We start from the raw sequence: 25816 nt of genomic DNA, 5'->3' as shown, positions 1-25816 counted from the left end.
AGGGCTGTCCTGGTGCTGTTGAAAAGCATATATATCTAGTCCATTGAGGTTTTAAATAATTTGAAATACTGGTTGAATCTGGGGCTATAAACATCTCATTAAGGACTAAATCGTTATCCTTAGTGATTAGATACCGTTTTTTTCATTGAAGTGATTTTTTTAGAGTGAGCTTTTTCTTAGAGATGAGGCTGAGCTTCTTAGAAGCACTTTTTCTGCTAATGGTTCTCAAGTCCCTATTAAAAAGAAACCCAGAGCTAAAGGGCTGAAAGCCATCTTAACACTTCTGGATGTATTTCTGTTCACTGTCCTAAGACAGACTATGAAGATGAGATCTGTCTCTCAGAATGCAGCATTCAAGTCTCTTTTTAAAGTCGTGGTCATGCCCAGCATCTCTAATGTGTGTCATCGTGAAGCTGCTACTTAAAGGACACCACAGGAACTGGTCCGCAGATGTGGTGCTCTTTTTTTACTTTTTTTCTTTTTAATTGAAGCCTATCTTACTGGTGTAGGCAATAATATTTAAAATTAGATGAAGTCTCACCTCTGCTGCATCTTGAGGGCCATCACCAATGATGTTTTGGATGGGGCTCTATCAAAGTATGTTGTATTTCAGTCTGTAGTCTGCTGGCTGCCTGACCACTCTGTATATATTAAAATAATATTTCAAGTTTGTATTGAGAGTAGATTTGCAGAGTTAATGCCCAGGAATCTATTGTGGACTCTAGTTTTTAAGGAAGTAATTTCAGAGGGGTTGGGCAGGACACTTTGAAAGGGTGATATGGGGAATGAAATGAGGTGCAAGAAACCTTTACTCACATTTCTTTGGAGCCCTTCTTACTCTTGTTTGCTTTCTTTTATTATTCTTTGCCTTGGTAACTTGGTAGCAATCCAGTCTTCCTGTTTCCTCCCATCCCAAGTCTCCTGTGACTTGAGAATCTTGCACAGCTCTGGAAAAGAGAAATAAGGATAAGGGATTAGTCAAGATGGATTTACAATCTACAGTCATAAAATCATAGAATCATAGAGTGCTTTGGCTTGGAAGAGATCTTAAAGATCATCCCATTCCAGCTGTCCTGCCATGGGCAGGGACATCTTTCACTAGATCAGGCTGCTCAGAGCCCCATCCAGTCCAGCTGGAGCACTGCCAGGGATGGAACATCCACAGCTTCTTGGGGCAAATGGTGCAAGGTGTTCTACCTGTGCTGGTTTGGCACCAAAGGCAGCCCACAGAAGTGAATTTTTTTTTTTTTCTTTTTTTTTTTTTTTTCCCTGAGAGGAGCAGTGAGAGCTTCCTGTATGTCTGACCAAAGCCAATCGGTGGCTGGTTTTGAGAACAGACAACCTGTTCAACCACTGAAGGAGATGGATATGCCTCTGTCCCACTGAGCATCCAGGCGACATTTAACCCTGGCCTGGGCTGAGCTGGGGGGGTCTGCGGGGCCCTGGGAGTGGCTCCAGGCCACAGCTTGGGGGGGAGCTGGGATTTTCCTTCCCCTCTCTGGAATGGAATGCAGCCAAACAGCACCACTGCTCCTCGCTGAGCCCCTGATATCTGGGCCCGGCTGCCTGTGCAGCCTGAAATACTCCACCCCAACTGCTCCAGCCACTGCCCAGGCAAGAGATGAACTCTTTCACTGCCCAGAGTGAGACTTGCAGACACTTGGTTCTCTCTCCTGAGTGAAAGAAAAGGATTGAGATGAAGATACACACAGAAACAGCATGAAAACACCGAGGTTAGACTAAAGGAAAAAGTCAGGTCCCCCCAGATGGAAGAGATTGATGGAGATTGATGCCTCACTCTTGAGCTGAAATTTCTCTTTCTTAAGCTGTGGAGAAGAGACTCTTGTTTCCCTATAACTCATAGAAATGCATTATGGGGTAGATGAAATGTTCTAAATTAATCTGTGCTAAATTAAGCAGATGTTGAACTGGCTGTGATCCCCTAAGTTTGAACAGAGCAGACCCCTGCTTCCCCCCAGGGAAGATAAGAAGAAAGACCTCTGTTTTCAAAGATGATGAGAACTTTTGTTTGAACTGTTATATTCCTTAAAGTGTGCCCCATAAGTTGATATGGTCATCAGTAACAGTTGTGGGGAGACTGTTATTCGAGGAAGGGATTTTTGCAGTGCTCAGATTTCCATTCTCCCAGGTGGCTGAGTCACTGTGACATCTAGGCTGTGAGAAAACTGATTGTTGTGGAGAAATTGCCATAGACTGAAGAAAAATCTCCTCTCCCTATGTAAATTAGTGAAAGACTATTTTTTTAGAGATAGTAAACTGACTGATTTGTTTCTGTATGTTGTCAGTGTGAAAGGAAAGTTGTGGAGGGAGGAGAAGTGGTCTGAAAGTTTTATTCTGATTCTCACTACTTTTTCTTATTGTTTCTAATAATAAAGTTTTTCATCATGCCCTCGAAACTTTGAACCTGTTTTGCCTTACTCCTAATCCTGTCTCACAGCGGGAAATGAGTAAATAATTTGAGTGGGCGCACTGGTGATTTAGCCAGTGCTAAACCCAGGACATACCTGAGGCTGGGCATGCCCTGAGAGAGAGGAGTAGCAGTGGTGTAACCTGCAGGGCAGCTGGGACTCGGTCAAGTTTGGAGGTTGAAAGCTGCCTGGGACCTTCTGCTGGTTGCTCATACACCTTCCCATAGTTGAACCTCTACAGCAGGAGCAGGTTCCAAAGTGTTTTCCAAGACTTGATGGTTTGGGAGCACCGATGTACAAAATGCAGCTGCAGAGAAACACAGAGGGATGGAGAGGAGAGGCTGTGCTTGATCCAACACAATGTGATTGCAGCCATGGGGCTGTGCTGACCTCTGGGTGGGAGAAGATTCATTAGGTGCTAAGTGACAAGTTACTTCTGTAGTGGTAAGACTTTCCCAAATATGGAAAAAGACGTGTGCTTTAGTGAATCTTTCAGGGAAAGTCTGAAAAATCTGAAAATAAAAATTCTTGCTTTTTGACACATTATCTCTCCAGAACAGAAACTGTAAACATAAATCAGTTTTGTTTTTTCCTGGAAGCATAGCAAAATGGTTTGACTTTCCTTCTATTACGCAAGCAGAATTTAAGAAGAAAAGAGTACCTATGAATTATTATTGCATTTTCAATAGCTGTAGTAGATGCACTGCAGCCAAAAATCCATTTGAACTGTTTTTACTGTTTCTATAGAGATGTGTGTGGTGCTGACTTATAGTATATGTTATTAAAAAGTTTTTGGAAAGTCTTAGAAAGATGAATATTGTCAGGAAAACTTAATGAGAGAAACATAATTCTCTGAGAAGCCACTGAATGAAGTTTTCAATGGGGATATTGGCTGGCTATCCAAAGAAACTTTTTTAGCAGTGGAAACTTTAGTAAAAAGTTTAGCTATGTGTCTCAAGTCTCTCAAACATAATAACTGAAATTCTAGAACGTGACTCATGTGAGGATTAGAATAGTTTAATTGTAGGTGTATTCTACTGTGCTAAAAAAATAAGCTGGAATAGCAGGCAGTAGATGACACTTGGTTCCTTTTAGTTTCTTCTGATAAGAGCTCTGCTGATTTCTGTAGAAGATAGGTACTTTTTACTGCAGGGAAAGTAATGTTACCTGTTACAGGAGGTCTTCAGAAGCAGCTGTAAAAATATGTGAAACTGGTTTTATTTGTTTCTTTGTTTAATAGTGAATTTCAGTCAGGGCAAGAATAGGTAAATATAGCAAGATTGATGTTCTTTGCAATATGTCTGCACACATTTATTATTAGCCTCATGATATCTTTGTCAAAGGTAACATATACATGGCAGTATTTGTTCCCTGATGGCACTTTACAGAGGATAGCCAAGAGATGTTCATCACTTGCAGATAATCGTGTGGTTGTTTTTTAAAGTTTTCCATTTTGTGCCTGTTGTTTCAACCTTTCTGTGTCTCCAAACAAGCACTTCTTTTAAAATGGCTCCAAATTACTTGGGTGTTTTTTTTCGTCCCATTTTCCTTCATCTAATATTCCAGGGTACTAGAACCAGACTTGGATGAGAAAAATGCACGAGAACATCTCTCTAGGTCTTGGTTTCTATGATTCCTTAGTGACTGTAGGACAGCTAATCCTAGGATGAGTAGCTAACTTAGTTTGCTTTCATTTGATATGGTCAGCTATGATGCCTATAAAGCTGAATTTTTTGTTTTCTTTAAAGAACACTGTGTTTTGGCTAATGTAGAAGTACTTCTTGAGTGATGTAGAGGTACTTTTGAACATGGATATTGGCCATGATGGAAAATCAGGCTTTCTGATGAAGGCAGTGTCAGGGAAAGTTGGCTGTAAATATTTGAGCTGAAAATGCATATTAAGTCAAAGGTGTTTGTAGAATGTCTGATAAAGAAGAAAACAAAGATAATTGTCGATTTTATGTAAAAGTCTCAAGAAAGTAACAAAAAAACCCAACATCAGGGAATTTGCTCTTTACAGACTTCTCTTGAAGAAGCAGAGGAAAATTATAAAGACAATAACATTTAGAAAATATTTATTCTGTTTATCTTGCTATATACCCTTGTCCTGGAGCAGGGCATGGTTTGAGATATCTGTTCTTTACTCATCAAGAAACAATAAGAAATACCCATGTTTCTCCTTTATGCTCTTTGTTTTAAATATATTCTGATACAACAAGGACTTGTTTCCCTCACATTTAAAGGGCAGGTTTAGAAGCTTTGACATTCCTTCTGTTTCTGCCTGGGCAGTGAAAGGAAAATATTTGGCATGACTCCAATTGTGCTAGCTTAATTTGAAGGACCATCTTGTATCACCATGCTCTGAAAATTGGTTTCCATAAGTGATTTATCAAGTCTGGCCTGGGTAGCTGGATGGTTACAGTGCTGAGTCAATTAAACCCACTGAGGGAAATCCCAGCTCAATTGCACAAAACTTTTTACATCAATGGAGCCAGGATTTCACATTGTCATCCCCAAAGGTCCCATGGCATAGAAAACAAGGAGAGATAATCAGAAGTTGCATCAAAGTCTATTTAAGTTTCTCTACAATGAAAATTTTAAATTAATTTGGTAATCACAAAGGAATACGGCTTATAGAATTATAAATGCAGGATTGTAATTTCATAACCTATTCAGTGCATTAGCTTTAGTAATTGTATTATTGTTTTATTTATTAGCTTGCATTTTCAAAGATATTGCAAAGGTAAAGATTGTGATTGCAATTTACAATAAGTGATTGTTTTTTGCATTAAATGTTTTTGGTTAAGGGAAGAGTAGCAAAGTTACTGAAACAATGGAAAACCTCTTGTGAAACATCTTCTGTTTTGATTCCATGTGTATTTAGGAAGCTCAGTGCTAACAATTCCCTTTTTGTTTTTCTTACAGCTAATTCCAGTCTTCTTGGAGGTGGAGGAGGTGAGTCTTTGTTTAATGCTTAATTCATTTTTAAACAAACATGAAATATATGCTGGACCAATGCAGACGTTAGTTGGTTATAAGAGAATATAAGGTCGAAACTTGGAAATATAAATTTATTTGATAGAAAAAATTGCTAAAGTCAATAATCTTCTCTATCATCAAGAGGTAAGGTATGCAACTGGTGCCGAATTTGGTTTCTCTGGATCAGAGTAGGAGCTGACACGTGTATGAGGCTGACTAATACATAAAGGAACTGCTTAACTTATGCTTAACTTTGGCTTATGCTGTGTTGTTTTTTTTAAGTATTTAGGCTTCTTAATTTATCCCAGGGGAATCTCAAATATATGATTATTAAACAATTTAAACAGAAATATTGAAATATTAAAATAGAGTAAAATATAATTTTAGTAAATGAGTAGGGCATTATCTTTATACTTTAAAATGTTTTCATGGTTGAAACTTGGTTGCTTACTTCACTCTGTTTGCCAGAATAGTAGAGTAGATTTCGATACAAATCTTTGGTGCAGGCCAGAGATGCTACTAACATGTCTACTGGCAAGGCAGGGATGCTCAAGTACAGATCATTGTATTGCTTCCAAATACATGGATGCTGCTTTATTTTCGTAGATGGTTGGGATTTTACTTTTGGTGTTACTGTAGTACTGTGGCTGTAAAATCTACATGAGTGGTAACAATTCAGGAAAAATGAACCCATGAAGAGCTTGATCTCAGTTTTCAGTGACTTCCCCTGCCACCCAGAGGGAAGTAAAGGAGCTCAGTTCTGGAAATTTCACAGCGCAGGAGCGATACAGGCAGCAACTAATCTTCCTTCCTGGCGGGAGTTAAAAGAACTCTGTGATCAGAGCTTACATATGTAAGGGTAAAGGAAAGGGCTCTGTGAAAAGACAGGAGATTTCTGTTGCTTGTGAGGCTGCAGGATAAGTAGTCAAAGCTTTTGTTTTAACTGAACAGGCAGCTCTTATTTTGGACTATGAAGAGGTGCTTAATAACTAAATAAAATCATCTAAATAAAACCACTCACGTTTCTCAGCTGTGTGTCTGGACATTGAAGTACAGGGCAGCCTTACCTGTTAATCCTGTTGGATTAATCTCTTTCTTTTGATTTGAGTTAGTTGTTTGCAGTATACCAAATTTTTCTTTGTTTAAAAGATAATCCTTTAGGAGGTAATCCTTCTCTAGCTGTTCCTGTTTCTGCAGAGCTGTTCTTGTGCCTCCTCTCCAGCACTTGCTCCCAGCTGGTAACATGGAGAAAAAAATATAAATCAATGCAAATGTTCAAATTCCAATCAGGTTCCCAGAGCACTGCTGCTGCTGAAAGGATTTGGCTATTAACTTTCCATGTTATTTATTCAGCTGGACTGTACTTCAGAAGTTGATGTCTGTTCAGTGTGGCCCTTGATAATGTGGCTCTCCCTCTGCAGCAGATGGGATGAGCCTGTGCTGTGGGTCAAGTTGGGATTTTCCCTGTATTTTATGTGTTAAAAGTGGCAATTAAAAATATATTCTCTCCCCTCATGGGAGGCTGAGGTGATGGCAGCCCAAGGTGCTGCTGCCCCTTTTTCTCCTTCCTCCCTCCCTCCTCCTGCCCTGGCATCCTTTGGGGCTCTTATTAACCTTTTTAAAAACCTTCAGGACTGTGGGAGGTTGGGTTTGGGCACGCAGTGGGTTCCTCCAGGCACGGCTGCTGCAGCCCCCATGGCCAGAACCCTAAATCCCACATCCTTTGATCTCTGGTGGAAAAACAGTGTACCCTCTTGCTTGTGGTACAGGTAAAATAGCAAATGTGACAGTTTTATGGCTTGGAGGGTGACTGCCCGTGGCTGAGAGGCTGCATTTGTGCCCATGGGTAGTGCAGTGATGTCCTCAAAGCACACCCGCTTGAGGTTTCCACATTTTCTGAATAAAAATCCCGATAATTTCATTGCTGAAGCACTCTAGATTTTGGACAGGCACCACGGGGTGTGTGTTTTGGAGAAGGGGAGAGTGTGTGGGGTCTGCAGGCCAGATCCTGCTCACAGGTACACAAGATGGAGCAGCCTTGGCCAGCCACCCACCTGCCACAGATACATGGAGCCTGGAGCCCCTGGCTTTTGGAAAAATAGCTTGGCACTCTCCACAGGTGTTTCTCTGTAGAGGGAATGTTTTCATTCCCAGTGGAATGGTTGAAGATTTTACATTCTGGGTGTATTTTTTCCTTTTATCCAGAAGAAAGTGACGGTAGCACTCTGTGTGAAATATTGAGAGTGAATTATTAAAACTTTATTATATACGTAAACACCAAAGCCTTCTTTTGATTGCAGATGCTGAATATTTATGATAATGCATAATACCAGTGTAGTTTTTCCAATAATGGGATTCAGATCTCCTCAGTAGTGCTCCTTAATTTAATCCCTCTGTCACTGCTGGAGGTATGAATACATGTCTTAGTTTTACAGAAAATGAAAACTGGAAATTTCCGCTTGTCCAAGCTTATGCAACAGGTGTTGTGATTTTGAGCTGTTCTGTGTTTGAAATCTTTTCAGAACTAAACACAAATTAATTGGGAATAGTTATTTGCACATCCTGATCTAATGTTTGTAGATTACTTTCTCTGGGTGTTAAAACAATTTTCTGGAAGAGACCTGCTAAAAAACCCAGTGGGGCAACATTGTGGGTGAACTTGCTTGCAGGTGCAGGGGCTGGTGGTTTTGGGTGGCTGCTTATCGTCCCTGTGTCACCTCAGAGCCACATCAGGGCATCCCTCCCTGTACTTTGATTTCCCAGGGCCAGAGCAATGGTTTGTTCTTGCATTCCTCATTTAAATGCCATCAGTTCATTTTTATGACTATTTGGAATGAAGAGATAAAAGCACAAAAGATACCAGAACCAATTTTTCACAGAACTGTTTAATCATAAAATCAAGAAACCCACAATGGAGTCTTTAGTTAAATATAGATGTTGAAGGTTTCTTTCTGCTTTTCAAATAACTCTGAAGTTTCCAGGATTTCATTATGAGTTTGGTGAGTGAGCCTTTTTTCTTTTTCATTCTTTACTGTTTTTAATAATTGATTTTTAATTAGGAGGCATATTTCACTTTCAGATCTAGATTTATCACACATGCAGCATCTCACTACTAATAACTTACATGGAGCATTGGAACTTATTTGTGCATCATGTCTTATTCGTCTCATTATGTTCAACACTGCAAAGGTGAAAATTATTAAGAAAATTACCTGCATTTGGAGGGAGTGAAGAAAAACACTTGGTATTTTGAGAAAAAGTAAGCTCTTTTAAAAATGTGTCATGAATTTTGACTTGAAATCAAAGTGTTCTATTTTGCATGGCACTCTTTTTTTCTTCACATTCATTTACATTTGTGTCAAGGACTTAAAGCATATGATTTTATGTACTTTATTCAAGCAAAGTGAGCAAGAGCTGAGGTTTATCCTCCCTTATGGCTTTGGGTAGTCTGTGGGGATTTTTTTGGGTATTGTGTGCTGCTGTTCCCACCTCGTATTCAGTTATTTTCCTCATGGTTCATTTTTCCTGTACTTGATTTGCTGACTGTAATAATGTTCTTGTTGCATGCTGATTTCTGTATTGGCTTGATTTCTTTGACCTTAAATTGAGGGTATATTTAATTTGGGATTTTTTTTACTCCCATAAGGTTTTGTTGCCTAGGCTAGAATTTGGGAAGGAGACATCACCTTTTAGTGTGTCCTATTACAAGCATAGTTTCTTTCAGCTCTGTACTTAAAACTGGTAATTTTGTCATTATAAACTCAGGGAGAGGACAGGTTATATTTGCAGTCTCGGAAGCAGCATTTAGATCCAGGTTAAGTTGGTTGCCCCAGAAGATCTGTCTGCTTTTCTGTTTCTCTCCATCTCTCTCGTTTTTTTGGCCAGTGTAACTATTTTTTTGTTCCTAGGGCTTTTTCAAGCATGGAAAATAATTAATTCTCTTATAGCCATAAGTATTTTAGCATATCTTGAATGTAGACCAGGCCTACCTGTCTGCCCTGCCAAGATACAGTTTGTAGGCAGAGTTTTAAGCAATTGTTATGGCATGGGGAACTTGTGTTCATGGTCACAGCAGGGAGCTGGGTTTCTCTGTACTTTGTTGCATAGACTCCATTTTCAACTTGGGATTTGCTGCTTTTATATCTATGTTATGTTATAATAATGACCAAAAAAAGTATTTTTTCCTGAAAGAAATTGCAACAGACTGACTTTTATCCTGGAGTTGTGTCCCTTCAAATGTGTCAACTGCTGTTTGCCAGCCACCCTGTCTATTTGTCAATTAATTGTCAGCTAATGAGCTGAAAAATCCAGTGATTATCCAGTCAGTAGTGTCAGGAAGGAACAGCTGACACAGATATCTTGACATCCCTCTCCTTAGCCAGGGATAAATTTTTATTCTCACGGCTGTGTCTTAGGTACATTACTCGCCAAGTCCAGCCATCTTCTCATAGTTAAATCTCTAGGGGAAAAAAAAAACCCAAAACAAGAAAGGAGGTTTGGCACGTTTTTAATAGCAACTTGACATCAGTTTACCAAATGAATATTAATGACATTGAGAAGTGAAAGTTGTACAAGAGAAAATTGGAGGCAGGAATGAGACAAGTTGCAGAGCACCCCTTAGCAGTATATATAACAACAGAGGACTTTAAATACCAGACTTGCCCTGCACTCACCCATTCGAAATGTGTAGCAGGAAGAAGACAAGCCTGTTTTGTCCTAAACCAGGACTAGATGCTCTCTGTTTTGGATTTCACAGGGCTTGAGTTTGATATTTACATAATTTAAATGCAAGTGAAGCAGGGGTTTAAATCCAAAGTTCAAATTTGTGCATGATGTGTGCATAACATGAAATGCATCCCGTGAGAGGGAGAAGAAAGAGTTTGGGAAAGGAGCACTGACAGGATTCTTTCATCAAGAAAATAAGCGTTATTATTTTGTATTTTTTTTATGTCAGTCTGCTGGCATGTTCTTGTATCATGTCAAATGCATTTGTCAGATTGGGGTGTGCTCACAACAAATGGCTCCATGGAACAAATGTGCTTCATCTGGGATTTCAGCTATCTTCAAAAGCTTTCAGTTGCTTTGTGCACTGCATCGTCATAGCCTAGGTATGTAGATAATGGCTATGAAGGTACAAAGATTTTCCTGGTGAATAATGACCATGAGAAGAACTGATAATTTAAGGCAAATGGCCATTTGCCTTTGTTGCTAATTAATCCCTTTTTGCTAGAAGATTGCTGCTGCAATTCTGTAGGGTTGTTAAAGTGTTTTATCTCCTTTTACTATTTGCATGCTGTTCTTTTTCATCTCTGTAAATAGAGTGGGTTTGAGAGGGCTGTATCCACGAGTTTCCCCACTGTGACAGTGCATCAGCCAATTAAAATGTTAATATTTATGTATTTTTTTCTGCACAGCTGTAATAGTTCCATTGGTAGGCCAGTAGCTCAGGGTAGACTGTAACCCTTTCAAGGTGTTTGGTTCAGCCCAAAATCTTGTTATTCATGAGCTTTTTGTTGTATCAGATCAAAGCAAATAGATTTCTCAGTAATTTAACATCTTGTATAGAATTTATTCAAACTTCCTATGCAAGCAAACTCTTTCTTTACAGGTCAGTTATTCTTAAAAGCTCTCTTTCCCTCTCTCTCTCTCTCTCTCTCTGTGTAATTTGTTTGGTTTTGCTTTCTGTCATTGCAGCAGAGTTTTAATGCAGCTTTAAATGAAAATTAGTGGATTTTCTTATTTCATAGTGCATCTAGAGATAAAATGATGAAAGCTCTATAAATAAGCACAGTTTATTTCAAAGGACCCTTAACATAAACTGCTGTGGTTGTATATAAAATGTGTGCTCTACTCTAGTTTCTTTTTTGTTTTTGTTAAAATATTATATATATATTGCTCTTTGGCTAAATAGAGTGGCAGCTTCCTTTCTCCAGTCTTTTTATACAATCGTATGGATAATAATCATAAACAGGAAGTCTCTGGATTGATTTTAAGTATTTCTCAGTTGTTGCCTAATTGTATCCTGCTAATTACTCTTTCCGAGCAGTTAGTTAAAAATAAATAAATTATGTTTTGCTATTTACAGGAATTGATACAGCTATGCGATCGGTTTGGGTTTTTCTGATTTGGTTTTTTTAAATGCAAGTTCAGCCTGTGATTCTTTAAAGGGGTGCTTCTGTTCCAGCTGGTGATACATAAATATGACTGTCTGTTTCATTCATGAAAATAATCTAAGATTTAGTCCATCCAGTCATATTCACTGCTGTCCTCAGCCTTTTAATGTTGCTGCTGCAATATTAATAATAAATAATATTAAATGATATTGCTGTTGCCTAAATTGGGCTTTAGGGAGTGATGTTTTATTTTTCATTCATCGGTTACTGAGTGCTGAGTCCACAACACTCTGAACTCACACTTAATTGTGAGCAAATAGAAAATGTTTTTTCTATCTCAGACCATTGCAGTAACTCTCCTCATTTTGTTTAATTTCATTATGAGGTAATTACAGTGTAATGTACTCACAAGTAAAGATGAACATACACACTTTCTGCTCTCTTCCTATATATGACTTTCATATATATATATGAATATCACTATATATGTTTTTGACTTGATCTTGCAATTGTTTCATAAAGTCAAATTTAGCATGTGTGTACATAAATAAATGTTTAAAAACAGGACGTTCATTTTCTTAGACTGGGACCTTTAGTTCATGGTCGTTGAAAATCTGAGGCACTCTTGATACAAATCAAAGGTGAAAAGGCAGGTGGTTATGTAAGGAATGTATTTCTTTCCTTTTTTCTCTTTGTTTCATCTTGGGGGACAGAGCTGCAGATCTGGGAGACAGATCACAAAGCTTCCCTAAATGACAGACACCACCTGATGTATGAGGCCAGTCACAGTCCGTTTGTTATGTCAGTGCAACACAGTCTAAAAATGTAAACGCAGTTTCCCCCTTCAGACAATACATGCATGTCTCACGTGTCTTGCATGCAGAAAACACAATTTTTTCACTTAACAAGGTGCTGCTCAGTCATCTTAGGAACCTTGTGGTGAGGCTCTGTTCCCATAGCTGAAGATGAGGGGCACAAGGGAGAACAGGCTGGGCGTGGCGGAAGTGATGCACCTCTCTGCATGTTGCAGGGAGAATCAAGTTGAGCATATGAGTATATATGTGTACCAGTCTACAGAAGGTGGTTTTTTAGGCATTTGGTTGGTTTCCTCAAAGAAAAATCAGTAAATTGGGACATCTGTCAGATGTGTTCCGTTTCATGCCGAACAATCTCAACAGAGTCCCTTTTGCTGAGGTAAGAATGAAGCAGACACGGCAGGAAAGATGTGTTTTGTTAGGCTCAAACAGTGGGTGGTGATGTTTTTAAATCTATTATTCAGAGGTAAGATCTACAGCTATTTTCCTGGTCCTGAGGAGAACCAGGAAAGGAGGTGCTGTAGGACAACCAGGCTACAATAGGAGGAAAATGCAAAATGCAATTTAAAACATTTTAAATGGTTTTAATTGGTTTTACAGGGGGGTATTAAAAGAAACAGAAGTGACATAAAGGAGTGATGGAGGTACTTGACTTGTAGATATAGAGGCACTTTTGAATATCAACCCATTTACTAAAGCTTTCATGCTGGTATGCCTAAATACAAAACAAAGTCCTTAATCAGTAGAATGTTTCTTAAAAGTATCTCTAAGCCCCAAGCTCATTAATTTCTACATCAAATGTGTATACAGGTGTGAGCATGAAGGCATAGAAAAATGGCACCAGCTGTTTGCTGATTCTTGTTGGTTATTCTTTTAAAATGTTCATATCCAATAAAAGAAGAATATGAGCATTACATAACTCTCACACCTCCCAGAAGGAGGGAGAAGATCTCTGTACTGCTGTCTGCTGGTGTACAGAGACTGGAGATTGTTATCGCCCTTAATTCCCCACCTCCTGTAATGAAAAGAATTTACAATAGTTTCTTCTTTCTTCTAATGAAAGCAATTACTTCTTAGTCACTATATTTTCAAAGACAATTTTGAATAAAACCCGAGATTAAACTACAGAGCCAAGGAAAACCCAAGTATTGAAATTGCAGATATTACAGAAAGAGTTTACAACTCTCCTCTTGCTGCATAGAATGAAGGAATATGAAATCAGGTCTGCATTCACCTCTCACCTTCTATTTCGAATTTTCTGCTCTTTCTGCAGAGCTTCACTACTCATTTATGGGTCGCTCTTTTCTGATCACATTTTTCCAAAGTTCTTTCTTCTAAGCAAAGTACTTACAGATTTTATAACATGTTGCTTTTCAAAAGCCCAGAAAATCTCCAGCAGAGTAGATGGCAAGATAGTTGAGTATGGGAAAAATCTGTACTCCTTTGTTTTCGGTGTGCTTTTCTTCCTTCCAGCTTTAAGAACCCTGTATCAGACAATGTGAAGTGGAATGAACTTGTGGCATAAGACAGAAAATGAAATGTCATGATTGGTAATGAAGGATTAAACCTCTTACATCTTTGGAACTGCTTTTTGAGAAACATTGGTGGAAGACCTGCATGTACAAGTCTATCTTTGCAGTTGCTCATCTTTTTGAATTGATAATATTGGGTGGCAATGCAGCTTAGAGTTGCTAATTTTCATTCTAATGACTTATGGAAGACTACAAAGCAGACAGCTCCTGTGATTTAAGAAACAAATAAAAACCTCCCTGCCTTTTCTAAGGCTTCAAATTTAGCCTGAATGACTTTGTAGCAACAATTTAGATTTCATTTTTAAAACCAAATGTAGTGGGGAAAACAGTAACCTGAGATGTGAGGTGACCAGGGCCAGTAACTGCCAGAGATGGTGTGGACATGAAAGAAAACACGTGGTAGACCTCGTTTCTATGAGCATTATTATCACACAGTCTAAATACTCCACAGACCTCATTACTTTGTGAACAGGGAAGTAATGTTTTCTCCAGTTTCCAGCTGGAAAATGTGACTAGGGAGCTGCATGTTTTGCAAAAGGTCCATGTAGAAAAGAGCAAAAATCAGCTCCCTGAAGGCAAAGCAAAAATGTAAAAGCTTAGATCTGTTTTGCCAGTAGAAATTTTGATTCCTATTTGGAAGGAAGAATAATTTTCATTTTTGTATGAGTGTTACTGGTAAAAACAGGATGATGTTTGGAGGAGGAAAACATACTCTGTTGAGAGCAACTTTCTGACAATTAGACCTTAATTGGTGATACAGCAAATTCTCTAAGGACATGGCCGGACTACCAACTGGAAATAAGTAGTGCTAGATAAACAGTTCTACACTAAGGGGAGAAAATCTGTATATAGAACAAATGTGACGTATTTGAGGCTACTACCATTAATAATTTTAAATACACAAAATTCACTGTTCTTATTGGGCTTTTTTTTTTTCATTGTGTTAGAGAAACACTGTTCATTTCTAATTTTAGTTTGTATAGCATTAATTAAAAAGTGTTTAAAATATTTGATGATAAAAAAGAAGTCTTTTGGATTAAAAAAATATTGGTTTTGATTATCAATCAAATCTAGCCACTTTCAACAGAAAGAAGAATTTCAATGATTCCCCTAGAAAAAATGCTACCTTATGGTTATGTGTAGAATAGTTGGAGGTTTTTCTTTACAAAGTCAGCTAATTTACGTGTCTTTTTCGTTGTTCTTTATGAAAAATGCTTCATAATGTGTTATAATTCAAGTTTCTTTTGAAGCTGATTTTCTTTTTAAAATGATGTTTTTGCCATTTGGACTGGCAGATCTGTAGTGTTGTAGTTTTGGCTACATATACAGTAGCAAAGAACAAAATATTTTTTGTCACACTTCTGTTACAGTTCAGTCTGTTCCTTTTACATTATCAGCTTGTTTCTCTGGGCTTCATAGAGGCATCTGCTTTAATTTTTATTGGGCAGGGCTGCAGCTTAGCAAACTGGGGTAAGCTTCCCAAATAATTCACAAATGTGGTTGATTAAATCAATTATGTCTTGGCTGAGTGATCTATGAGCGTGTTATGCACACACAATGTTAAAAGAATGTTATTAAGGTGCAAATCCAAGTACTTTAAGTTAGGAAGTGCCAAAACTGAAGTTGCCTGGAGGCTTGCAGTCTCTATGCATGTGTGTATGTATATGATATTGCCTCTAACTGTGCAGCTTCACTGTTCTTCCAGCTGGAACATCATCTCAGTCTTCCTCCTCGCTCAAAGCAAACCCAAGGTTCACTTGTTGAATACTTCAAATCTGCTCTGCACACCAGTATTGGTTATGGTACTTACCAGTTTGGTGTATGATTTGATAAGTACATTAAAGATTTCATAGGTAGTTTATTTGTCTTCCCCAAAACAATGGTGTTACCTTCACCAAAAGAAAAAGATAAAAAACAACAACCCAGAGATTAACATCAGAATTCTAATTTTAAGGCCCAGGCTATACAGTAGGGGTCTGATTTATTTGAAGACTATTCTTCAAATATCCTTTTGTTTCAAAAAGTAGGTCTGATAAATTCCAAGTGATTCTTCAAACTGGAACTTGTGTATCAGTTTAGGATGTTACACCAGATTATAAATAATCCTTGAAATGTACCTTGAGATTCCCACCTTCTTCCCTGCTTCTTATTCCCAGTCCCACTACCTGCATTTTAGTTTACTACTCCCTTACTCTCATCCATTCCAAAGACTGCAGGCCTAAATTTACATATTAAAGAGGAATTGGGTTTAGGGAGCATTTTTACCTAGACAATTTCAAACTGTGGTCTTAAAAAGGTGCTTTGATGTGATTAAGGAGCAGAGAGCTGATTGAGAGAGGAGTGATGGGTGTAGAAAGAAGTGCAGAGAGGAAGAGATGAGTGATAACTTCCTCCATTGCAGGCAGATGGTAATGTGAGACTGTGTTCTCAAACATTTGGGGTGCAGGAAGTCAGTGTCCCCTTTCTAACTTTTTACCTTAATGTTCACTTTTAAAAATAAGTCTCCATGTCTAGCCTGTCCCAGTTCCTCTTTGCTCCTGGCTTACCATCCAGATTCTGTACTGGGAAATGGTTTAGTTTTAGTCCAAGGTCAATTTCCCAGATTCTTTCTCTTTGAATTTGCATGACTGTGCCCTTTCATTGCCAGCTTTATTCTTATGCCATATCCTAATCACAGCTTTAGTCCCCAGTCCCTCTCATCTTCAATCATATCATCGGCCTCTAAATGCAGGTAGTGGCACTTCTTCCTTTTGCAGGGATGAAGGGAAAAGTGTTCTGAGCAGGCAGCAATTTCTTAAGCCAAATGAATTCATTACTCAGGCAAATGAAAGAGAACTGCCAATTTCAGAGCTGCTGCAAGTGAAGGAAAAGTTTATGAAAGCTTACAGTTGTGGTTGACATCTTTGTTAATCTTCCTATCACAATTTTGATTTGACATGTTTAACCCAGTTCAGCTGTACCACAGTGGTCACTCTGCCTGCTGCTCCATGGCTTTTTAGGAATGAAAGTGGTATTGTCACTGTAAAAGGATAAAACCCCTGGTGCTATTTCCTTCTTTGTATTTCTTCACCCTTGATGACTGGGCAGTAATTTCTTCATGGGGATTATTTGTCCAAGGGTGGGGCGTCTGTTCAATGCAGATATAACCCAGCTGCTGTGGAATTTCACCCCTTCTCTGGGTTTGCAAGCAATTAGCACTGCAGGCAGGGCTGCCTGCCCTTGCAGGGAACAAAAGATGCAGCAGAAAACTTCTCCCTTGAAATAGCAGCTGGACAGCAAATTGGAAGATTAATCAGAAAATTATTTCAAACCCCTTTTTACAGCAAGGAAAAGTCACATGTCCTAACCATGAAATCAGACAAGAGTTCTTACGTGTATTAGTTTATTCGTAGATAACTGGTGGAATGGGTCTCAAAAAAAGGAGTATTCTTTATAACACCAGCTACAGATAACAGTACAGTAGTGTGCGAGTTTTGAAGGAAATTTGCTCTGATGACAGGTCAGTTTTTCATCAGGAGATGGAAAATTGCAAACATATGATTATTCAAATAAGATGGTATCTGCAAATAAGATATACTAAGCAAATACTGTGAAGTTCATATGAGATATTATTATCTTTCCCTTTGAGACTTGATTCAGCAGGAGCAGTTGATTTTCTTTCAACATAAAGAATGTGGATGTTTAGAGGAAATTGTTTGATTATAAAGGAAAGAGGTACCAATGGACATCAAATATTAAATAGGATTCTCTCTTTTTCAGAATTACCTCCCAAATTGCATGCTGTAAAATTTTAGCAGTAGTGGGAGAGCTCCCAGAAGACCCTTCATTATGTCTTATTATTACAGCATATGTGAGGCCGTGATACCCTTGGTTGCTATAGTTCCTTATTTATTCAGGAAAAATATGTTTCATGGCTGCACAGCTGGGTAACCTTATGTGTCCGTAGATTTCTCCAGAAACAATCTTATTTATACCCCATAATACCTTGATTTTTCTTGAAAAGGAAAATCCAGATATTATGGAGTATATTTATTTTCCATAAACAAGGCTTCTTTCTTTTATTTCTAAATTGTTATTTCTTAACTACACGGTAAAGTTTAATGACAGACCACAACTTTGCCTAGTGCTTATCTGTATTTTCTTAATAAAGGGAAGGTTTTTTTACCAGGAGAAATTGCAAATTTTAGTAATGCAGCACAAGTATGGCAGGGTGCATGCTAACCCGATTACAGGTTTGCCATCAAGGATAAGGGTATAACTTTACTTTTCTAAAACCAACCTGAATTCTTAGTCAGGTCTTTTTCTCATTTATGTTATTTAAATCCTAATATTCTTATTGAACAAGTTGGATCAGGTATCCTCTGGAACTCCTACCAAAAAGCTGTTTAAATAATATGTAGCTTTAGGTGCTAGATTTAGTTAAATATCTCTCCTGCCAGGGGAGACAACTGTAAGCAAGACTGATTTGGCTTTACAATTCCAGTGGCAATGTTTAAATTATTTCATAGGCATGAACTATGCAGGAAGGCTGCTGTGGTCCCTAAGAGCTTTTTTGGGCAAATTAATGCCCTAAAACTCAGGGAGTATTTGTAGTGTAGTAATTGAGGAAAGCTGATTAAATGCACAAAGCATTTAAATACCCATTTTAAGATTGCAGTAATTCCTGACAATTTGGACTATTTTGGCATTTAGAGAACTAGAAACTTGCAGTGGTGTGTCCATTTGATGTGGAATAGAACCTTTGGGATCACAGGTTTGTGACATCCAGGGTTGTCTTGGGTCATACTGAGCCTGATCTGTCATGGTGCTGGCATCTGAAGGTTTGTGAGTACAGTTCCCCCTAAGATGGTAGAAGGCAATTAGAAAAGAACTTATTGATGATAACTGTGGAGTTCCTTTCCCTCGTGTGACTCCTGCACACAGCTCCTGTCACAGCTGCTGATCTTTAGCAGGTCTGGGAAAGGGTATCCCAGCTATGTAAAAAAATTTTATACATAATCAGGGAAAGCAAGACTCGTTGAGACAGTATCACTTTTGCTTAGGTCACTCTTGGTGGAGCATTCTCGAGCTCCTCCTTTCTCTTCTTGATTATTACTTTGCAGCTTCCATCTTTTCAAGGCAATCTTTTCAAGTTCATCACTATCTATACTATCATGCCATTGAAAGGTTTTCCCTGAAATCCTAATTTATATTTTTTAGTTGTTGGTACAGCTTTAAGCCTGAAATTAAAGGATTCCTGTTGCTTTCAGCTGGGGGAAAAGCTGTCTTATCATTCAGTGCCTCATCTGTGAGCAAAGCAGGTGCCTGTGAAAGGATCAGGACACACAGGAGCTTTGTAGACTCATTAGTTTGTTCCATGCTGCCCAATCTGGTTTTGCTTTTGTAGCACAAAACATCTGTCAACAGCAGTGCACCTGAGTTTCTGGGGAGAGAGATGCCAGCAGTACTCCTGCCTGCTCCTGTTTGGGTAAATCTCACCTAGATGCAGTTGTCCTGAAATTACAAAAGGGAGCAAATTGCTGTCTCCTCCTCATCTGTGGGAATAAATCAGAAATGGGAGCTGTGGGCTTGGCATTTAAGCGTTTCCATTTGTAGTACACTGACATACTAATGATGGTAATTTTGTATTTGTTACTACATGCCTAATCTAATTAAGTTTCTCTTAGGGTACAATTGTTGTTTTCTGTATTTAATTATGTAACCACCAGGTGCAAGTGTTAATAGTAGCTGAATTCAGAAGGCAGTCTTTTATCTTTGTACCATGCAAGAATTTTTTTTCTGTATCTTCAGTTTCCAGTGAAAAAAATGCTTACGGTATTTGATTGCTCCAAGGAGTTGTAGTAGCATTTCTGATTGATATACATAGGAAACAATGAGGACTGATCTCTTATTATATTACTCTTAATTTAGATGTGTTCAGAGCCATTTACGAGCTCTACATTTCTGGTTTCAGGTGTTGCAATAGTTCAGAATCCCTTTCCCAGCTATCCTGTTGATTTTGAGGATTGGCAGACTTGCCACACTCCCCAGCAGATCTGCTCTGTCTGAAAAAGTCTGAACTATGCAGGGGTCTGTTGTCTGAAGCTGAATTTCATGGAGCACTGGTAAAACTGCTTCTGTGACTGCCAGCCTGGCTCTGTGAACTTTTTGCTACCATTTCTTCGATGCTTGTTCAAACATTTTGAAAGAGTTTTCAGCAGAATTCTTTGCCTGCAAGAGTAAACTCAAGTATTATTTTTAAAGCTCAAGGATCTGAGCTTTGAAGTGATGTAAGAGTGTGCTTGGAGACAATTGACTCTCAAAAGGTTTTGAAATTATAACATTAAATAAAGTGAACAGGAAATGCTGTAAATGTTTCCACCTGCAGATTGGCAATTCTTTTAATCTACTAAGTAAAAATAAGTAAAGCTTATATTTTCTAGCTTCTAGTCATTAATCAATAATCTATAATTAAATTTGGCATTAAGTGTAATAGAAAAATTAGGTAAATGACTGATTCATGTTTATTCTAAAGCAGAAGATACCCATGCAACATTCCCATTACTACAGAAAATTGTCTGCAGAGGCATTGCAACCTCGTGTGAACAAGTATACATTTCTTTGTAGAAGTATGGCCTGTATGTACCATGAGTTCAAGCCTGCTGCCACCATCTCTTAGTCACTTTTCAAGGATTCATTTAAAGAAGGATTTTAAGCTGACCATGGACCACAAGTCAGGGCTGGTGAACCAAAATACACTGCTTTTTCTTTAAGGATCCTGTGGGATCATTTGGCCTTGAGCTATGAAGTGTGATTTTACAGCTGAATCATTTTCAGTATAGAGACATAAATGTTCCAATTTAATCTGGTGCAATAAAGACAGTATCTATTGGTTTAATTCTACATCCAGGTAAACAAGCTGTCTGATATATATATATATATATATATATATATATATATATATATATATATATATATATATTTAGCTTTCCAGGGCTGTTAATGGTAGAGATCTCCCCAGCTCCTGCCCTGTTTATTAGAGACCTAAGTTATTTCAAGTTTAGTTTGTTTCTTACCCTTCAGGCCTTTACTTCAAACTCCACTCTTGTGTTGGTTTGTCATAAAATTTGTTCAGAGGCTTCCATTTTTTAAGGTAGTTTTTCAATTGCTACGGATTATGCACTGCATCAAAGAAAAGTGGCTGAAAATTTTAAAACCACAAATAAACTATACATCAATGGGTTACAGTAATGTATGTTAAATACTGCTTCTTCAGAAAGAGCCTGTTAGGCACAGAAGACCATGTTTCAGGTGATGTGAAAAATAGTAAGCTTGACTTCTGAGAGCAGCTTGCAGAAGTTAGTGGTCAGGTTTCATTAAAAATGAATTTTAGAAATATTAGAAATAGGTATGTTTAGTATTAGTTCATACAAGTCTTCAAATTAGTATCAGGATTAGGTCTTCAAATTAGTATCAGGATTAATGCTTTCTGGCAGCAAGGCCTGGCACCGATGGAAATAACAAATATTCACTTAGTTCCTATATACTATTGGCTTTTGGGTTCATTTTTCCATTATTCCTATTCCAGAAGCTGTTTTTCCCCTAGAAGTACAATGATTTATTTGGGTGATAACACACAGACTATGGTATTTCAGAAACTGTTATCAGCTTTCATATAGGGATGCTTGGAAAAAAAGAAAATAACACTATCTTGCAAAAAATATGCTGGCCTCATTAGGTGCAGAAGTGTCTCAAATGGGCCTTAAGCAGCACTTTGGCTTCTCCAGCTTCTCAGCATGAAAACATGTCTAAGTAAGTTATATTATTTCAGGACAGTGAACAGCTTGCTTTAGATCCAGCAACTGTATTTATTCTTTGGTTTTGGTTTTTCTCCCAAGTGAAGTATGTCACTCTGCACTGTTTACATTTACATCTCAAAACAATTAAGCTAAAACAGCTTCATAAGATTGGGAGCTGGCTTTCTCTCAGGGAGAGCTTTACATTCAGTTTCCAGAATCATGCAGTAGATAGACTTATTCTGTGGATTTTTTTTTTTAATTATTTTTTTTTTTCTCCCCCCAAGCTGGTGTGATTTCATTTATGGTAATCTTTCTGAAGATGTTTGAATGCTGTTGATTTTGAATTGTGCATATTGGTAGGAACACTTAGATGTATTTTCTATATAGTGCTTTAATTATGAGAAGAAGAATAACTAACTGATTTATTCTGTATTTGGTGGTATTTCTTATTATATCTTTGGGTATCTCACTGAAATACCTTTTCCATGAAAAAGCAGAGTAGTAAGCAGTAAAAGCTTTCCTGTCTTTGATTACAGGACCAGGTACTAACAAAATGCAGGGACTTTACTCCTTTTATTTTTCCACGTCCTTGAACTATATCCATCTGTAAAATAGATGAAGAGCTTTTCTAGTCTGAACTGAACTTAATTTATAGCATAATTGTATTGTTCTAGTGCTTCACAGCAGTACTACAATACGTAGAGAACTTTGAACAGACCCAGTGTTGCCAAGTTTTAGGGCACCATCCTGCTCTCTTCTTTCATCTCTTCCCCATTTCCAGATTTCATCAACCTACAGTTGCAATACATGTTGCTGAGTGGGCAATCCCATACTCATCTGCTCCCTCTTACAATAACCCACATTTCTTTCTCAGAAGACAAAACTTTAAAAGTAGTTTTGCCCCAGGGCGAAGCACTGGGGTGAAGATTTAGAAGTCTGTAAAGCTTGAGACCTTCTGGGTCCTGATTCTGTTTTCTCCTTGTGGGATGAAAGAGGATGCCTGAGGTTTGAGTGACCTGCCTTCCTGTCACATTCATTTGGAGGGGCAAAGCCCTGCTTTGGCTAAGAGCACCAGGTGGGTGTACTGGATTTTGGCTGAGAGCACCAGATGGGTGTACTGGATTTTGGCTAAGAGCACCAGGTGGGTGTATACTGGATTTTGGTTGAGAGCACCAGGTGGGTGTATACTGGATTTTGGTTGAGAGCACCAGGTGGGTGTACTGGATTTTGGCTGAGAGCACCAGGTGGGTGTATACTGGATTTTGGCTGAGAGCACCAGGTGGGTGTACTGGATTTTGGCTGAGAGCACCAGGTGGGTGTACTGGATGAGCTGTACAGGAGTGAACAGGTCAGAACCATGATGTGGTGTCTGCTGGAAAGGCCTCCCAGCAGAGCTGTGTGAAGGTCTTCTACATGGGCAACATGGGACATCAGTTTTGTGTCCCATGTTTGTTGTTCCCTAAACACACAGTGCCCAGGCTCTTTGAAGTAGGAATGATCCTCTACAGACTCTGAGCAAGTTCCCTGTCACAAGTCCCAGAGTGTTTTCATGTCCCTCCCACTTGCCAGTGGGCATAGCAGATGTGAAGCAGGGCAAACGGGGCTCAGTTTCTCACAGTCTGAAGGAGACCCTGATTTTCCTTCCTGTGTTTGTCGTGCTCCTGCATGAAGGTTGTGCCTGCAGAGCGTGGGGCAGCCTGCTCCCCAGAGCGGGTCAGCAGAGGCAGGCTGTGGGAAAGGTGCTCCTGGTTCCCAGGGCTGGTGCTGTCACCTCTGACATTCCCTGTGCCCCCAGCAGCCACACGTGAGACCAGCATCGTTTCCTCCACTGGTTTTGCAGGCAGTGCAATCCCAGTTTAGAGGTCTGCTGTCAGCAGGGATTCAGAGGGCATCGTGTGGGATTTAGCCACTGTTGCATATACAGTTCAGAATAATTTTCTGTTCCTTTGATAGCTCTTGATGTGTTTTATTCAGTTCCAGTCTAATCAAGTTAACTGTTTTAGCACATTGTCTTTCTTCAGACCTTTTACAGAAGGCTGGTGTAATCTCTCTTAAAAAGAAAAAATAATTCCCCTTTCATCTTTCTGGCGAGATCACTTTATTCATGTGTAGTGACCTGGCTCAGCATTTGATAACTAATGTGTCACTGAAAGTTCCTCATTACGGCCCCAGCTTGCAGACCACCTGGAGTGCACCATTATTAATGTGAACTTCAGGTTCAATTTTTAGATCTGTGCAGGTGCACATGCACTATTCATTGCAGGCTGGTGACACTTGCCCCATGAAGGGACAAGAGTACGTGTGGCTGAATGTGTCTTTCGAGCCTATGGAGCGTTTATTGTTTTCTGATGGCAGCCATAAGAGGAGGGTGAGCAGTGAGGCTCCAGCCCTGTGTTGATTATAATCTAACTTTTGCTTTCCTTGGCAATCGTCCTTTGATATATAGGCACTTAATCTCAGTGCCTGGAGAACAGAAGGAGAGAAGCCAGAGAGGGGAGGATAAAGGGGAAGCCACACTCCAGTTAAACCAATAACATGGGAAAAGCTTAGTTCTTATTCCAGACATAAATGTATCTTTGGATGGTAGATGATAGTTACATGGCAACCAGGCAGTGCAGGGCCCTCCAGGTTGCTGCTGGTTGTAGTGCAAGATGTAAGTAATCTTGTTGATGCAGCTGGGATGCTGTTAAGACGATGAATTTAGGAAGGATCTTACATCTCCTTGATGGAAGCCTAATTTTGTCTGGGTTTTTTTTTTTCAGTTGTTGCTTAAGCCATCTAAACTCCTCTAGCCATCCATCTTTGCATCCTGAAATCAAATAAGTGACCTACTGAATTAAATCTCTGATCTTAACTTGTTTGTTTTATAGTCTAAATAAATGAAAAGGCAGGAGATAACAGAGTCTGATGTTGCATACTAATCAGTGGAGCTTGGTACAGTTGCAGGGTTATTCATTGCTTTTACTGACATTTGATTTTCAGGGTTATTTTCCTTTTCTTTTTTAACGGGGAATTTCTTTGTGGACTTCTTTTTGTTTTGTTTTGGTTTTTTTTAAGCAATATGGAAATAGCAGAAGTGGGAGGAGAGGTGGATTCATAGGAGCAATGGAGCTAGAAGGACAAAGGGAGATGGGCTGAAAAGGAAGGGGAAAAGAATAGTTCTGAGTGTGTGAAAGGGAGTGGGAGGAACAGGAAATCGGAGTGTGAGGTTGCAAGCACTGGGAAGTGTGGGCAGCAGTAAATTGGACTGAGAAGGAAAATTCCTGAAATGTCTTGTTTTCTTTAAAGACACCAGGCTGATAATAGTAAAATAGCTTCTGCTTTACTCACTTAGGGCCAGGTCTTGACATACTGTATCTGCTAAAAACACGCAGTAGAATACATTAGTGGATTTTTAAATGAAGAGCTAAAGCACAAAAAGGTACTTTGTCAATAGCTTAATATTTAAAGTAAACATCTCCCTGAAGTGCTAAAGGATTAAGGGTTTTAAAAACTTATACAACTGTATATGATTTGTGTAGTTCTTCTTTGTAGTCATTTTACTCTTATTTAAATGGAATATATGCTGATTTGGGTTTTTGACAGATGTAAGAGTGGTGCTCTGTTCTTCTCACAGGTTATTGTAGACAAATGAGAGTAAGACTCTTTCAGACTAATGTTTCTAGTTATGGCCAGTAGCATTAGAAAATGAAAACTCTGTGATGACTCTGAAGTTTTTTTTGTCTTCCTTTAAAAAACCACCCATAAATTAGATCACTAGGCACTGATTTTCTAAATTTGCTGTTATTACACTGACTTTGCCTTTTGGAGCTGTTTTCAAATAGGTGGATATACCTATCTCGTAGCACTTTAAAGTGCTAAAGTGCCATTTAAAAGATGAAAGAAGTCTAAAAATAGATTCAATATGTTTAGAATTAATTCAAAATACCAATTAATGTTATTTAATATCTGATCTATTTCTCCTCCACACATTTAATAATTATGGAAAAAAATCCAAGAATTTGTATGGTATATTTAAAATGTGTCTGGTAAATGCCCCTTGTGAAATAAATTATTTTTATTGCAGTTTAGAAAAGTACATATTTAATAGTGAAATGCTTTGCTTATGTACTTACATAACTCCAGTGTATAATACGGGTCCAAAGGTCTTTAATTAATTATAAAGAAAGA

The 25816-nt window shown here is 38.6% G+C and overlaps 1 protein-coding gene across 7 annotated transcripts in view; it reads left to right on the top strand.

Annotated features, from left to right (window-relative positions):
* The window catches only part of MACROD2 (mono-ADP ribosylhydrolase 2), an 848563-nt gene that overhangs the window by 177619 nt on the left and 645128 nt on the right, over positions 1–25816 (top strand). For 6 of the 7 annotated variants that reach the window (XM_014895167.2, XM_088160725.1, XM_014895170.2 and 3 more), the window contains exon 4: positions 5355–5384. The exons of the other annotated variant lie outside the window; for it this stretch is intronic. In XM_014895167.2, coding sequence (XP_014750653.2) covers positions 5355–5384 — 30 coding nt within the window. The remainder of the gene's footprint in view (positions 1–5354; positions 5385–25816) is intronic. 7 annotated transcript variants of the gene reach the window in all.

Source organism: Sturnus vulgaris, chromosome 3, assembly GCF_052056855.1.
Source record: "Sturnus vulgaris isolate bStuVul1 chromosome 3, bStuVul1.hap1, whole genome shotgun sequence".
Taxonomy (NCBI): Eukaryota; Metazoa; Chordata; class Aves; order Passeriformes; family Sturnidae; genus Sturnus; species Sturnus vulgaris.
Note: the sequence above shows the minus strand (reverse complement) of the source record. Positions and strands in the feature narration are given on the sequence as shown.